At 42.9% G+C, this 17,264-nt stretch overlaps 1 protein-coding gene across 1 annotated transcript in view; it reads right to left on the reverse strand.

Annotated features, from left to right (window-relative positions):
* The window catches only part of LOC311223466 (protein diaphanous homolog 3-like), a gene marked incomplete at its 3' end in the record, with an annotated part of 594,292 nt that overhangs the window by 423,760 nt on the left and 153,268 nt on the right, over positions 1 to 17,264 (reverse strand). Inside the window, exon 5 of the mRNA XM_084308253.1 lies at positions 16,603 to 16,733. Coding sequence (XP_084164379.1) covers positions 16,603 to 16,733 — 131 coding nt within the window. The remainder of the gene's footprint in view (positions 1 to 16,602; positions 16,734 to 17,264) is intronic.

Raw genomic sequence — 17,264 nt, forward strand, 5'->3', positions numbered from 1 at the left:
CTCCCCCCTGACCGACCTTTCCATCACAGTCGAGAATGCAGCTGTGACCGCGTCCCCGACCGCCAAGAACCTTGGCGTCGTCCTCGACGACCAGTTGAACTTCTCTGCTCACATCGCAGCGACAACCAGAACCTGCCGATTCCTCCTGAGCAACGTCAGAAGGATCCGCCCCTTCCTGACAAAAGAATCCACCCAACTCCTCGTCCAATCAACAGTCATCTCCCGCCTCGACTACTGCAACGCACTGCTCGCTGGCCTCCCGGCCACTGCCACTAAGCCTTGTCAACTCATTCAGAACGCAGCGGCCCGCCTGATCTCAAACCTACCGAAGTCGGCCCATGTCACCCCACTTCTTAGGGACCTGCACTGGCTCCCCATTGCTGCACGAATCCGCTTCAAGGCCCTCGACCTAGCATACCGTGCGTCAAAGGGAACTGCTCCCGCCTACCTCCGGTCAATGGTCTCTAACTACACACCCTCAAGACCCCTACGCTCTGCTTCTTCTGGCCGCCTCAGACCTACTCCTATCCAAGCTCCGGGAGGGTCATCAAAGAGAAGTCTCAGTCCTTGCCCCACAATGGTGGAATGAACTACCCACCCCAGTTAGGACAGCCGAAACACGTCCAATCTTTCGCCGTCGACTAAAGACGCACTTCTTCAACCATTATCTGAATAAAAAAAATAAAAAATATCTAACCCTAACTAACCATACTGTCATACACTTGTCCTAATAAACTAACCTACACTGTAGCACTCAACACTTTGACGAACATTGTTACTCAGCTGATAGAGTTGTGCCCTTCCTGATGGCTTGTCGTACAGAACTTGTAAGTCGCTTTGGATAAAAGCGTCAGCTAAATGACTAAATGTAAATGTAAATGTAAACTGAGAAAGCAGAGAGACGGCAACATTATCGTGGTTTGCGTGACGACTCTCTCCACCTCGCAACGACTTATTTGCAAAGAGTATGGCGCTGCAGAGCAGCTGATTTAGCTGTTATTGGCTCTTTTCTGGGAACCGCACAGCAGCGCCCCCCACCCAACATTGGCTGAAAATGGCTGAATTGGAGTACTGCTGGAATACTGCATTGTGCCGCTGTTGCTCTGGCTCTGCAGCTTCACAAAAGTTCGCACACCCAGCACTAAGCTCTCGCTGACAACGTCGTTGTCATTATTAGAAGCAACGAGGAAACAAATGTAATGATCGTTTCGTTCATCGCATAGGCTATTTAATTTTAGCCTATTTTAATACAATTCAAATAATCAAATTGTGCTTAGACTCAGGGAATTATTTTCACCGGACATTAAGACCGGAGAGATGAAATATGTCGGACTTCAACAGATTTTGCCGGTCAAATACCGGTAATTACCGGCTAACGGAAACGCTGGCACACACAAAACGGTCGCAATATCGAGCCCTTTTCCTAGTCAAGGAATCAAATAGTTTGCTATGGCTGCATGCGTGGCGCTAACGTTATTGTTTTTAAACGCGCAACTGTCGGAAAAACATGGCATCGACAATTAGGAACCGGTTCCCAATCGATTCCCATCCCTACAGGGCAGGATAGTGGTATGACAGGGTAGTGTAGGGTAGTGATAGGGCAGGGTAGTAGTAGGACAGGGTAGTGGTATGGCAGGGTAGTGATAGGATAGTGGTAGGACAGGGTAGTGTAGGGTGGTGGTAGGGCTAGAACTCTGTTCAAAAATCATGCTTGACCAAATACAAAGTGAAATAGAATGTGTTCAAATTCAATTCCAACTTTTATGGACACGATATTTCTCTCAAGTGCTCCCTCTCTCTCCTCCCCACAGCACCCCATGCCTTTTCAAACAATCCCAAACAATTATTAAATCAATTTGGCTTGGATAGTTTGTATTTGCACAATGTCTGCCTGGAGGGGGAGGGGGGCGAGAGAGCGAGAGTGAGAGCGAGAGAGAGAGCCCTGACCCTAAAGACAGCAAGTCCACCGGATTCATGAATAAAGCCATCCTTTATTCATAATGGTAGATTATGCTCCTGATTTGGTTGAGAATGATGATTGTGTGGTCACACAGTCTGGCTACTATGCTACAGCAGCAGGGAGGACAGAGAGACACCCAGACAGAGCAGAAAAGTAGGGCTGTCACTAACGATTATTTTGTTATTGATTAATCTGTCGATTATTGTATAGATTAGTCGATTCAACAATTGATTATATTTGCAATTGAATATTTTGTTTTACTAGTATCCTCAGGTCATATGCAGTTGCCTATTTGACACAACCTACTGAATACCCAGAGTAGGAGATGAGCCATGAAGTTGATTTATGTCTATAAATGCTGTGTAGTGTGGATGCCTACTGTACATGAGTAGGGTGAGTAACCTACATGCCATTACTGCTTTTTATCTATTGACTCATTATAGCTACTTTTATCTTGAAATAATATAACACATGGCCATTACTATGACATTGTTTATCATTACATACAATGTATCCATGCCTGTAGCTAAATGCTGAAAAACAGGGAACAAAACTACCAGCCAAAGAGATTTTTTACCGGCGAAAAATTATAAATAGCTTTTTAGTATATCTCCATGAATTATTATATATATATATATATATATATATATATATATATATATATATATATATATTGTGTGTGTTATCTCTCCACTTCACGCTATGGTAGTGCTTGTGCCAGCACAGGAGATACGATTAAAATGTATTTTTTTATATTATAGCCAATATACCTATTTAAATCAATATCTTCATTTGAGAAGAGGACATCCAGAGCTTTCAATGAGCTTTGGAATTTAAAAAAACTACACTTCCCAAAGGCTTCTAGCTCCCTTCAAGCAAATGACGTGCTTATGAATTATTTTTTATTCTCTTATTACTTGGGATTATATACCACAAAACTGAACGGTATTGGCATATATTGGAGCGCAGTTAGTTTGTCTCTAGTTTGTCCCTATTTTGAACATTTAGCATCCATCCGATTTGAAATCAGTTTAAAAATGGCGGAGCTGTTGCAAGAATAAAAAAAAAAAAACGACTGTACATACAGTAGATTTCATTCCGTTCTTCATGCATGCCTGGTGATATTAAATCCAAATTTAATTCTGCCATTGGAAAGAGTAGATTTGGCCCGATCCAGTGTGCAAGTTGGGTATAATAGGGTCATTTATAGGCCTCATATTCTATATTCTATAATAATATTTCAAATTGCATGGGTCTGGATGGCAGACGCATCTCACCAGGTGGCAGTATCACCTACATTTTTAACTCAGAAAGAAATGAATCAGGAGAGGCAATGAATGAACCGGACTATCGAGACTCGCTCTGAGGGGGAGGAGCTCTTCCAAAGCAATTGCTAGCAGACCTGCTTGCCTCAGAACCTATAGTGTCTCGTAAACACGTGTAATTACATATAAACGAGTAATCGCGATTGCCGATGGGATCATTGGAATTATTCTTTTAATAACTTTATTTTATTTTTTATTTTTGGATTACCTTCTGGCTAAGGTAAGGACCCCCTATGTCTATTTTACCGAACCTGAAACATGTTTATGTAACGATCACAGTGTCTTACTTTACCAGACCTAAACCGAGCGTTTTCTAACAATCGCATTTTTGGGTTAAGAAACCCTGCCAAAGTTTGAATCCTAAAAACAGGCTTCAGGGACAGCTCTAGTGCACAGCTCACTGACGCACTGGGCGTATGTCAAGGCCAAGAGTACAGTTGGTTTGATGGAGAGCCACAGTGAGGAATCCTGGTTGAAAGGCTTGAAAGGTTCATGAACCATACTCCATACCATCAAGGCCAAATCCCATTGTGGCGCTATGGCATGCGTAGGGGCTTGACTTGCCTCGCTCCCTGTAGGAAGTGCATTAGGAGAAAGTACTGAATAATGGCTCATCATAAAATCATTCACGGCAAGCTGAAATGGCTGAAGTAGTCTTTCACTATAGTATAGTCTTTCACTGTAGAGAAGAACAGCTTTTCCTGTAGCAACTGGGGAAAGGAAATTACCAGGTCTATAGGGCAAGAAATCAGGTCTATGCTCCTGCTCCTCACACTATTTTTGGAACACAAGGCACTTCCCAGCATACAAAGTGGTGGAAGGAGCTCAAGTGGTCTGAAAGCCACAATCAGCTACAGTGTTTTCTTCCGCCTGGATGGAAATCGGCAGTCCAGTGGCACCATGGCAGGGGGGAAGTTGTCGGCACCATAGTCATCTTCTGAATATGTGAGGGGGGCATCGCAAAATCTGCTGTCTTATGAAGATGGACTGCCTGTCAATACTGATGAGACCCCGATTCAAAAGCTCTATACTTTACTGCGGGGACTGTATGATATTTTGCCGTAAAAAACATTGAATCCGCTTGAAAAATACTCTGCACTAATTACTTGACTTATAACTATCTAACTACAGAAACAACTTAGTTGTACATGTACAATATATCCAAGAAGCACAAGTGTAGTTTTGTTGATCTACAAACCGCAATCTGCAGCCATGTCAGTGTCATAAACACCATAGCTAGGTAACATGTTAACCATCTGCTGGAGCGAGGTGACTCCTCGCAAAATGTTGTCTATTTGTGAAAAGCAAAAGTGCAGAAGTTCCTCATTTCAAGCTTAAACGAATACACAAGTATCCTCATCTGCAGCAGTTGTATTTATTTGCAAGGTATAAATAAATAGTTACCATAGGGAGAACAATATCCACAGAGGCATATTTGCCCAATGTTAAAACGAAGGTATTTTGAACCAGCGGGTGACTCACAGAACATCACTTCTGCAGTCGAAGTGACAGGAGCGAGGAGAGTCTTGACTGGTGATTGGTGCACTTCAAAGTCCTTCGGCGTGAGAAAGCGTACAAGCACGGGAAAAGTCCAGTAGGCGAAGCCCACATTAAATATAACAAAGAAAGGAAGGAAAAAAATTTAAAAGAAGATTCACTGAAAATCGCAAAGTTTTGACTCTCAACTCCCCATTCGGGACAGCCCCTAGATCCTCATGAATAAATGAATGTTTTTCGTCCCCGACGGTCCACGCCAGACCCCCACCCATTACTAATTTACAACAGAGCAGGGCGCTAGGGATGGGAAAGGCTGTATTAAAAGTGAGGAGCACCCCAGGACCGTGGCTTGCTGTACACTTACTGTACACTGTAAAACTTCCCTCTGGCAGAGCCTCTCTACTCCAGCCCCTTTAATGAGGCCTACATGATTTAGTCATGTTCACTCCTTTAAATAATAAGACCGCTACCCCGAGCTCTGCAGCCTTACCCCGCACAGGTGCTTAAGCAAGACGGTGTAATAATAATGATGTAGTAGGGGGAGGAATACATCCACTTGGTTTAAAATAATGGACTAACCAACCCCGGTGAATGGGATATTGATTCTCATCTCCCAGAACACAAATAAAACTGTGATGAAATAATAAAACAAAACAAAGAGGTAGCTTTTCAGAGAGGATATTTGCAATAGCTGTAATTTGATTGTGGCTACTATGTAACACGTGAAGGAGGTCTTTATTCAGGCAGTATACTCATCTCAATAAAAACGTGGATATACTCATCTCGATAAAAACATGGATTATATTCCCGTTTTCTTGGTCTGATATACGTAGGCCTTGCACAGAATGTTAATGTAGCCATGTTCCTTCCAACTGCCTGTAACCATTGGTAACCACTAGGGATACCCCGATCACCTTTTTTCGCCACCGATACTGATCACCGATCGTCTATGAGCCATATCGGCCGATACACTGCCGATACAGATCGTTTTTGGTTTTGTTATACTGTAAAAACTGGGATTTGGGTTAATTACTATATATTAAATAATTATTAGTAACCTAATAAAAAAGACTGCGATTTGAAATCGAATTGAGCTCTCATTCCAACTCCGCTGAGAGTTGTGTTTCTGTTATGTTTTTCACGCGCGTCATCGATCGGTTTTCGCAATCGGCGAGTATGAAGTATTATCGGAATTCCCCAATCTCATATTTATACTGATTATCGGCCGATACCAATTGCTGGCCAATCGATCGGGGCATCCCTAGTAACCACTTTCAAAAGAAAACACCCAATTCATATGCAACGGTAGATATATTACTATTATACTGTGACTTGTTTAAAAGATCCATCAATAGACACTGCATAATTACAACGTCTCATATCAACACATCCAACATGGAGGACAAATGTGACCCAGTCTAGCGAAAATTCCTACAAGTCTCCATATTCATTTTCCAGATAGCTCATTCATTAGCTCCCAGAACGATTAGCCAGTTAGTTAGCCAGCAACCAGCCAGGTACCGACGTTAGCTCCCGGAATGATTAGCCAGTTAGTTAGCCAGCAGCCAGCCAGGTACCGACGTTAGCTCCCAGAACGATTAGCCAGTTAGTTAGCCAGCAACCAGCCAGGTACCGACGTTAGCTCCCGGAACGATAGCTACGTAACCCTCTGCTGGCGCGTGCTGTGCACTACAATCAACTCCGTGTCAGTGTAATAGCAGTCTGTGACGTCACGGTATTGAGAATCATACCGGCGGGATCTCGAAATATCCTGGTATACCGTAATACCGCCCAAGCCTAATGTGGGCTTTAACCTCTTCCAACCATGCGGTCCATCGGTGGACTGCAAATGACATCACGTCATAAATCAATCTGTCTAGACTGTCTGACAAAAGTATCGTTTTATTTTTCAAACGTATTAAAGTATAAACATGATAACCATGTCACAACTGCAGTTATAATGTATATTATCATCAATATGTTAGTTTACCAATAGGTTAAAGTGTTATTAGATAGATTTGAGTTTTTCTATTGTTTTGGTCACAAAAGTCGACCATTTTGGAAAAATTGAACGTCGGGAACTATAGCCATTTTGAAGAGGACACCGAGAGCTTTCGATGAGCGTTGGAATTTTTCCGAACGACACTTCCCAAAGGCCTCTATGGGGGTTCAAGCTAATAACTTCTGTATGAATTATTTTAATATCTCTTATTACTCAGGATAATAAACCACGAAACGTAACGTTATTGGCATATATGGGAGGGCAGTTAGTTTGTCTCCCCTATTTCTAGCATGTAGAAACAATCAGATTTGAAATTAGTTTCAAAATGGTGGCACCCTGGCAAAAATAAAAAAGCTACTGTACATACAGTAGATTTCATTATCTGTTCTTATGCACGCCTGGTGATACTAAATCCAAATTGAACTCTGGCATTTGAAATATAAAATTTGGCACAATCCATAAATGTGAAAATTGGCTATAATAAGGTCATTTATAAGCCTGCTATTCTATATTAATATTTCAAATTGCATTGGTCCGGATGGGAGAATTCAGTACTGTATCTACAAAACCTTCTGTTTAATCATCTTCCCTTTATTCATATCCTTAGATTATTTTTGTACACATGATCTCAAGAAGGTACTGAATGAGATCAGTAGCAGTTTTTCATGTCTAGTCATTTTTAGCATGGTGTTATTCACTGTCAAAGATGCAAAGAAAAATCCGAATTCATATTATCCTTTGTTTCATCACAATTTAAGCAAGCCTAGTAATAGACACAATATTTCTGACACTGAATACATTCACTGAGGTCCATAGATGTCCCTAGATAATGATAAGAATATGCAAATGGACCTTGTAGAAGTGGAGCAATATTCCATTTACTTAGGTATGTATTTTAGGCGGATTTTCAGAAAATAGGGCTCCGGGCTTAACAGGTTAATAACAAACACTTCCAAATAAAAGGAGAAAAGAAGAGAAAGTTAGTATTAGTTCACAGGATTATCATTGTCATGAGGCATGTGGTTATTTTGTAAAGATAATTTATTTTCATCGAATTTACAAAAAAAGGTACTATATTGTGATATATATTGATGTACACGTTGGTGCCCCTGCCTACCTCAAGGAACTCCTCACCCCCAGGTCCTCCTCACGCTCCAGCACAGCCTACCTCCTCAAAGCCGCCAGGACTAAGCTGCACACCATGGGCAATCGAGCCTTCTGCTCGGCCGCACCTAGACTGTGGAATGCTCTCCCCAACCACCTGAGAGCACCACAAACTGTTGACACTTTTAAACGTGGACTCAATACCTACCTTTTTAGAAAGGCCTTTTATTAGTTTTTATGTCTTATCATATGTTGTTCTGCTATGTGTTCTTTTTATTTTATATATATATATTTTTTTATTCTTTTTAACTCTGTAGCACTCTGAGATTCTCAGGAAGGTAGGGTGCGTTACAAATGAAATGTATTATTATTATTATGATGATGACATAAAATTACCCATATTGTGAAGGAAGAAAATGGGCATTCTAAACATTCTGTGAAAGGTCACAATTGAGCATCACAGATTAAGTTTGAATTTGAAACAGATTGCCGTCTAGGGATTATGCACCTTAAGCTGCAGCAAAAACAGCAGCAGCAGCATGCAGTCAACCAGTTAGCAAGTCAGGCTGCTACCGTATGTCCGGACAACTGGAGGACACTGTAAGACATTGTTCAGTCCACAACAGCTTTTCTTACATCCTCACCTCCACATTCCTGCAGCAGGTAATGGAATTCATGACATTGTATGAATTATGTCAATGGTAAATGGACTGCATTTATATAGCGCTTTTATCCAAAGTGCTTTCCAACTTGTGCCTCACATTCACACATTCACTCACAAACTGACGGCGGAGACGACCATGCAAGCCGGGAGAAGCCGGAATCAAACACGGGAACCTTCCGATTACCAGGTGACTACTCTACCTAGCGACAGTGGCTCAGGAGGTAGAGCAGTCGGAAGGTTCCCGGTTTGATTCCCGCTCCTCCTGGGCAGTGCGTTGAAGTGTCTTTGAGCAAGACACTTAACCCCTAATTGTTCCTGATGTGCGGCACATTGCATTGTCGCCTCCGCCATCAGTGTGTGAGTGAATGGGTGAACGTGAGGAACAAAATTGTAAAGCTATTTGGATAAAAGCGCTATATAAATGCACCATTTACAATTTTTTACCATTTACCTTCTGAGCCACTGTCGCCGCAGTGGGTCAATAAAGTCTCCATACTCTCCCTCAGCCTGGACTCTCTGGCGCCCCTCAGAAGCCGGAATGTGTCCTTTCCTCGTCCCAGGCACCCCATGGTTTACCTCTGACCCCCACTCGATGAAAAGAGCTGGCTCTCCAAGCGATCTGGCCTCACCGTCCACCATTTGGCCTTCGTCGACCATGTGAGGTCCTACAAGGAGGCTCTCTCCAAGACCAGGACAGCGTACTACTCCACCCTCATCACCTCACAACAAAATCCCCCCAGATCTCTTTTCTCGGCTATAAATCGTCTCCTCCGCCCTCTCACTGCTGATGCTCCTGACCTCTGCTCTTAAGTTCCTTGACTTTTTCCAGGCTAAAGGGATTTCCATCCATCAACAACTCACGGTGCCCGCCCCCTCCCCTCCTCACATACCCCTGACGCCGGACTACACGCTCCCAGCTGCACCCCTCCATCCCCAATGCTCTCTGGATGTTCCATCATGAAGTTGGTTACCAGAGTCAAAGCTTCCACCTGCTCCCTCGACCCCATGCCCACGGTGCTGGTCAAGGCCTGCCTTCCTACCCTCTGCGGCATCATAACGGACATCATCAACTCCTCTGTCATCTGGAATAGTTCCCTCCCGTTTCAAAACCACCTCCATCACTTCCATCCTAAAGAAGCCTGGTCTGGACCGTGAGGTGGTGGATAACTACCGGCCGATCTCCAACCTTCCTCCGTGCTGGGTCCCCTACTTTTCACCATTTACATACTCCCCCCTCGGTCAGATCATACATCACTACGGACTCAAGTTTCAAGTTTCTTTAATAGTTGTCATACAGAAGTACTCAACTTTCACTGTTACACTGATGATACTCAGCTCTATCTCAGCACCTCACCATCCTCCCAGCTCCCTCCACAGTATTTAGTCAACTGCCTCCACGCCATAAAAACCTGGATGTCAGGGGAGCTCCAGTAGCTCACCACGTACCGCGAGTGCTATTTCAGCGCCGTGGACAACCGTGCTCGTCACGGATCTGGGGCTGAGCGCGTTCGAATCCCGGACGGCAGCCGTGCCTTTCCCAGAGTGTCTTCCCCCCCATCTGAACCCTTTCAGCCTGCTTCTGTCGGTCGAACTTGACCAAGTATGAATGCGAGGAAAAAAGCGATAAACGCTAAAAAGAACCAGCTGACTGGTCAAAGTTTAAAAAAAAAAAAACCTGGATGTCAACCAAACTACTCAAACTCAACAGCAAAAAGTCCAAGCTCATGGTTGTGGCCCCCAAGGCACTGCTCCGGAAGGTTGGAGATCTCCTCCTCCACGTTAATGGCTGTTCCATCTCCCCGTCTCTTGAAGTCCGTAACCTGGGCGTCACCCTCGACTCCACACTTTAATTTCACTCCCACATCAAATCCGTTACCAAGTCTGCCTTCTACCACCTCAAAAACATCTCCCGTCTCCGACCCTCACTCTCAGATTCTGTGGCTGAGATCCTGATCCACTCATGTATCACCTCCCGGTTGGACTACTGCAATGGATTCCTGTCCGGGGCACCCAGCAAAGCCCTGGACAGGGTCCAGTATGTACAGAACTCAGCTGCCAGGGTTCTCACTCACACCAAGCCCTGGCAGCACATCACCCCCACCCTCATCCACCGGCTCCCAGTCAAGTTCCGGATATCCTTCAAACTCCTGCTCCTCACCTACAAGTCCCTCCATGCCCTCGCCCCCCGATACCCGTCTGATCTCCTCCACCAGCACACTCCATCCCGGAACCTTCGATCCTCTGATCTGGGTCTCCTCTCCATCCCTCGCACCAGGTTGCGGACTTTCGGTGACAGAGCCTTCAGTGTGGTGTCCCCTATTCTCTGGAACTCTCTCCCCCCTGAAATCCGCAGCGCCCCAACCCTGGACACCTTCAAAACTGCTCTCAAAACACACCTTTTCACCAAAGCTTTTCCCCATTAGTTAGTTTAGATTAATTGTCCCTTACCTGCCCTCATTTTCCCCTATTGCCCCCTTTCCCTAGCCCTCTTGATTGTGAAGCGACCTTGGGTTTCCTGAAAGGCGCTATAGAAATTGTATTTATTATTATTATCATACAAAACGTATCTCTCTCTCAAGTCTATTTTGGCTACAAATGGAAATGTGAATGCAAGATTAGACCAAATACCTGATTTCAACATTAAATTTGCTCTTCAGAGAAGTTAGATTCTTGCAGCCTGCTCTTAGATTGAGTGCGGGACGTCCTGGTGGCTCAACTAAGGTGTGTATCATGCAATCAAAGCTGACCTCAGAACTTCCTTGCATGTCTTCCCCCCGACCCTGATTTCCTGGCATTAAATATCCAATCGAATGAAGCTGAAACCCTCAAAAGTATCAGAGGGGGAAATAATTTTTAAAAGTGTGGCCTGTGTTTTCAATTAGCCCAAACACGTATACCTTGGTGTAACTTGAGAGTTCACACATTAAACTTGTTTAGCTACTCAGATTTGGACCCGGATCATCAAAAATCATTAACAATATACAAGCACATGGATCATCTTTAGATAAATTTGCACCCTATTAAATATGTGTCTAAAGATGATCGGTGTGTTCCACTACCTTCCTTTTTTATATACGTTGTTGTGTTGTGTGAACAACACACAGGAGAGTTGGAATACTCAGTTTAATAGCCCATGTTACTCTTGGTCCTAAACATGCCACCTAGAAAAGGGGGGATGTAAAAGAAGATCTTAACGTAGCTCTGAACGTTGTTGATCCACAGAGTCATTGTCCATCGTCACAAACCTAGCACCTTGTATCCCAAAGGTGATAAAGTAGGATATCAAATACCTTATTCGCAAACCTTTACTGGTTTTCCTACTACTATAGGCCATGCCTTCTCATTATGAATATATAGTAGTAATTAACGGGCATATAGCGTACTTCATACATAAATATGATATGCAATATTGATGTACATAATATAAATTTTTAAATGTGCTATAGTATAGATAACATACTAACATTTGTATGTAGAGTAATATATATACTGTATATATATATATATATTTTTTTTCTTTTCTTTTATATATATTTGCTCTTAATTATTCTGATTGTCTGATGTCTTTATATTTATTGTTTATTGTTTAAAAAGGATCCCCATTAGCTGTCACCTAAGTGGCGAGCTAGTCTTCCTGGGGTCCACATAGAAAGACAACACAAAACACAAAACATAACAACATAAGATACATATGACAATCACAATTAACAATGATAATCTAAAAACAGTAAAACATTGTAGACATCATTATCTAAAAACATTGTAACATTGTCTAAAAACAGTAAAACATTGTAGACATCATTATCAACATCAGAATATTTTGCTCACATATTTAAGTAGTGCATTCTCAGGTGGTATTTGAAAGACACTTTACTATTCAATTTACTTATATTTATATATTATATTTATGAACACACTGTGACACTTGTGTATGTAACATCTCGACGGCACTGTAAATGAGTTTAATTACTCAGTGTATTATAGAGTATAAATAAAGATTGAATGAATGAATATATAATATATCCACACGCTTTAGAAAGGTGCAAAAAAGATTATTGAAATGTTTTGCGGGTCAAAAATGAATGTTGTTTACATTTGCAGACATGTATCTTCCTCTCCTTCCCTCCCTCAGATATCCACGTCTCTGAGCGGATCTCGGCCTGTCTGTCCGACATCTCCGCCTGGATGACGACCAACCACCTCAAACTGAACCTAAGCTAAACAGAATTGCTCCACCTGCCGGCCAAATCCTCCCCCCTGACCGACCTTTCCATCACAGTCGAGAATGCAGCTGTGACCGCGTCCCCGACCTCCAAGAACCTTGGTGTTGTCCTCGACGACCAGTTGAACTTCTCTGCTCACATCGCAGCGACAACCAGAACCTGCCGATTCCTCCTGAGCAACGTCAGAAGGATCCGCCCCTTCCTGACAAAAGAAGCCACCCAACTCCTCGTCCAATCAACAGTCATCTCCCGCCTCGACTACTGCAACGCACTGCTCGCTGGCCTCCCGGCCACTGCCACCAAGCCTCTTCAACTCATTCAGAACGCAGCGGCCGGCCTGATCTCAAACCTACCGAAGTCGGCCCATGTCACCCCACTTCTTAGGGACCTGCACTGGCTCCCCATTGCTGCACGAATCCGCTTCAAGGCCCTCGACCTAGCATACCGTGCGGCAAAGGGAACCGCTCCCGCCTACCTCCGGTCAATGGTCTCTAACTACACACCCTCAAGACCTCTACGCTCTGCATCTTCTGGCCGCCTCAGACCTACTCCTACTCCGGGAGGGTCATCAAAGAGAAGTCGCCTATTCTCAGTCCTTGCCCCACAATGGTGGAATGAACTACCCACCCCAGTTAGGACAGCCGAAACACGTCCAATCTTCCGCCGTCGACTAAAGACGCACTTCTTCAACCATTATCTGAATTAAAAAAATAAAATTATTTAAAAAAAATAAAAAAAAATAATCTAACCCTAACTAACCGTACTGTCATGCACTTGTCCTAATAATTGATTGATTGATTGATTGAAAACTTTATTAACAGATTGCAGAATGGGTACAATACAGTACAGCTCAATACACACAATTGTTAAGGGGATGCAGACCAGAGAAAGACTTTCGTCTTGTTTACATCAGGGTCCCCCATTTTCAATTCATCTAACCTACACTGTAGCACTCAACACTTTGATGAACATTGTTGCTCAGCTGATAGAGTTGTGCCCTTCCTGATGGCTTGTCGTACAGAACTTGTAAGTCGATTTGGATAAAAGCGTCAGCTAAATGACTAAATGTAAATGTAAATGTATCCGCTCCCTACTTCCCATTTCCCCAGATGGAATGCACCCAATTGGATAAATGACGTGCTGGTGCTCTAGTGGCTGAATGTTATCAGTATTGATTCATAAATATTATGAAAATGTATGAATGCCACAAACATTTTTAAACTGTTTGTAGGCATGCTTTAAGATAACATCTGTGCATACACATGGTTCTCACATGAGGCCCAGCGGCCCAATCTCCAGGCCATCAATACACCTCCCCAGTGAACGATAATGATCCCCTCTTGCAGTATCGACAACATATCAACAGAAACACAACAGATACAGCGTAAAGAAGTACCGAGTGGTGTGGAACACATGACCTTTCTATGAGACATACTGTAGGTGGCACATGTCCATAGGAATTAAATCATTTGAAAAGAATTTAATAAAAAGGGGAGGTGGAAAGACTCGACAAGGACACAGGAGATAATGAAAAGGAGAGCCGTTCGTATTCTGAACCCTTCTAATGCGAGCACCGTTTCATTCAATCCCGCCATATTCCCTCTATCGCCTGCAGCCTTCGCCTCCTAGAGCTCACCGCATTTAGAAAGGCAAACAAACGGGAAAAATCCCTCCCGGTGACTTCTGTCAAGATGCAGGGGGGAGCAGCGGGGACTTGTCGCGATAAGGCATCAGACAATTAAAAGGAGGGCAGGAGAAAACCCTGTACACAGCTGTGGCTGTAATACATATTAATAAATCTCAGTGAGCCTCTGTTGCTCAGGGTCTCCGGCACCATGGGGGGAAGGGCCGGCGAGGGAGGGGCCTCTGGATGTAACACGTCGTTGAAAGGGCACGGCCCAACGGGTGGGCCGGGCCATGGCCGGGATAGGAAAACACACGAGTGCCGGCGTCTGGGGTGATCCGTAGAGCTGGGAGGTATACCGAATATGAAGGTACACCGTCATGGATCCATACAAAGGTATGGGTTTTTACTATACCGTCGGCCACGATATAAATACATATTGTAAAAATATATATATACAAAAAAGATGTTTTAAGTTAATAAAAAAAATATTCCTTGCAGCCGTATTTAAAAAGTTTAAGAAAATAGACCATTTAAAATGAAATAGGACCATGACAATTGTATTACAAGATAAAGACATAAAAATAAATTTTTTAAGACCATGATGTCATTTGCACTGGAAAACTCGGATCCGTCACATACCGTTAAACCGTCAAAATTAAGGAAGATAACATTGATATATTTTGGCCATGTCACCCAGCCCTAGGGATGTATTGGTAAAACAGAGTGTGTGTGTGTGTGTGTGTGTGTTCAGTACTTTTAAAGGTACTTACCAAAACACGTCGGTACTACCGAATATCGATTCACGTGAGATACCGTTAAAAAATATTTGTATTTATTTATTTTTTTACACATTTTTTATTATTTTTTTTTTAACTTTTTTCTTTTCATGTCAACGTTCACACGCACAATATACGCTTACCTAGAATTTGACTTGATTCAACAACAAAGCAGTCGGGGCAATGGCAAGCCGAAAACGGTCGAAAGTGTGGTTATTTGAAGATCTCTGAAGATCTTTCACAACTGAGGTAGATAGATAAAACATTTTGAGACTAAAGTATCGAAAAAAAGGTACCGTTGGGTACCGGTATCGATTCACAGGTACCGGTATCGTATCGGTTCAAATGTGAACGGTACCCATCCCTAGTGTGTGTGTGTGTGTGTGTGTGTGCGTGTGTGCGTGTGTGCGTGGGTGTGTGCGTGTGTGTGTGTGTGTGTGTGTACAGTATGATGGGTTTGAGCAGGGGTTCCCAAAGTCGGGGTTGCGATCCACAGGAGGGACCCGCCGCGGAGGGGTCGCCAGATGATTAAAAAAATAAATAATCAGGCCACTGAACTTAGAAGAAGGCCAGGACAGTGTTTCTAGTTGCAGCAGCGCAATAGTTAGATAACCTAGGTGGGGAACAACCAGGAGATCACTGCAACTCACACAAGTTGGAGAACTATCTCTCTCTCTCTCTCTCTCTCTTGCTCTCACACACACACACACACAAAAGGAGCCGCATGTGATTGGTGGAGGCGGGACCCTTACAAAAAACTGTTGTTGCTAATCATTGACACATGCTAGCCTGTAATAATCCCCCCCAGAAAAATCTACTTTGCATTTGATATATTGCAAATATATGCCATCACACACACTGGCATTTAAAGGGTTAGAATTATAAAATGAATATGTGGTGTTATGATCAGGGCTGAAGTTGAATAAAAGATTGTATTATTTTCAATCTGACATTACAAAAAAACTGAAAATCCATCAAAATCAGTGTTGTTGCTAATCATACATATGCTAGCCTGTTTTTTAACAATAATTTGTAATGCCATCACAAACACTGGCATTTAAAGGGTACAAATAAAAAAATGCCTGCACCAGAATGCAGGAAATTAAGTCTTTGTAACAAGAAATGTCCTGGTGGGGGACCCCCAGACCCCCTGCTTAAAAAGTGGCCTGACTGGGGCTATATTTTGCACTATATTTCCTGGCCTGAATGATTTCCCCAGTCCGGCCCTGGTTAAAAGCCTCCAATGCTTATTAGTGTGTGTGCGTTTGAACGTGTGCATGTTTCAACCATACATTTCCATTTATCATTTTTTTTTTACCTACTATAATAGTGGGGGTCGCGGCTCTCTGACCCCGTTTTTTTTGGGTCGCGGCCTGAAAAGTTTGGGAACCCCTGGGTTAGAGTACATGAAATAAGAGCTTTACCTGACGGGATTGCTGGTGAGAGAGACACGAAGCGAGTCCAGACAGCCGACGAGGCGTTCGTCCATCGCCCCATTCTTCAGCTCCGCCAGGAACTCCTGAGGTGAGATCTGATGGCTGCTCCTCAAACCGCCCTGGAAGACAGAGAGGTTGCAATGGATCAGTTAGCTTCATGTACATGGATGAAAAGATGCAAGTTTATTTGTCATATGCACAGTTAAACAGACAGTTACATTGTACAATGAAAATCATACTTTGCTAGTCCCCCCCTTCACACAGAATCACAAAATATAGACTTAAACTAGAATTAAACATTAAGAATGAATGAATGAATTATTTTATTTCGAATGTTTACAAATAAATAAACAAACAAATTATCTTTCGAACATTTTCACAAATAAACAAACGAAAAGGATAGGTTTGAAGCCGAAGGCTTATAGAGCAACCTACCCCTAATTCAAAAAACTAATTCAAAAAAGTTAAAGTTTTCAAAATATAATAAAAAAAATAAAATAAAAAATCATCAATCAAAAATCAACAAAAACCGATCCAGAAAAGGTTTAATGCTGAAATAAAGAATCTTAAAAATATATGAATAAGGTAGAAAAATAAGGCATGAGTGGGCTGGTTGAGGTGTCTGTGTAGCCTAAACATGCACAACAGGA

Source organism: Notolepis coatsorum (assembly GCF_963971535.1).
Source record: "Notolepis coatsorum genome assembly, chromosome: 2".
Taxonomy (NCBI): Eukaryota; Metazoa; Chordata; class Actinopteri; order Aulopiformes; family Paralepididae; genus Notolepis; species Notolepis coatsorum.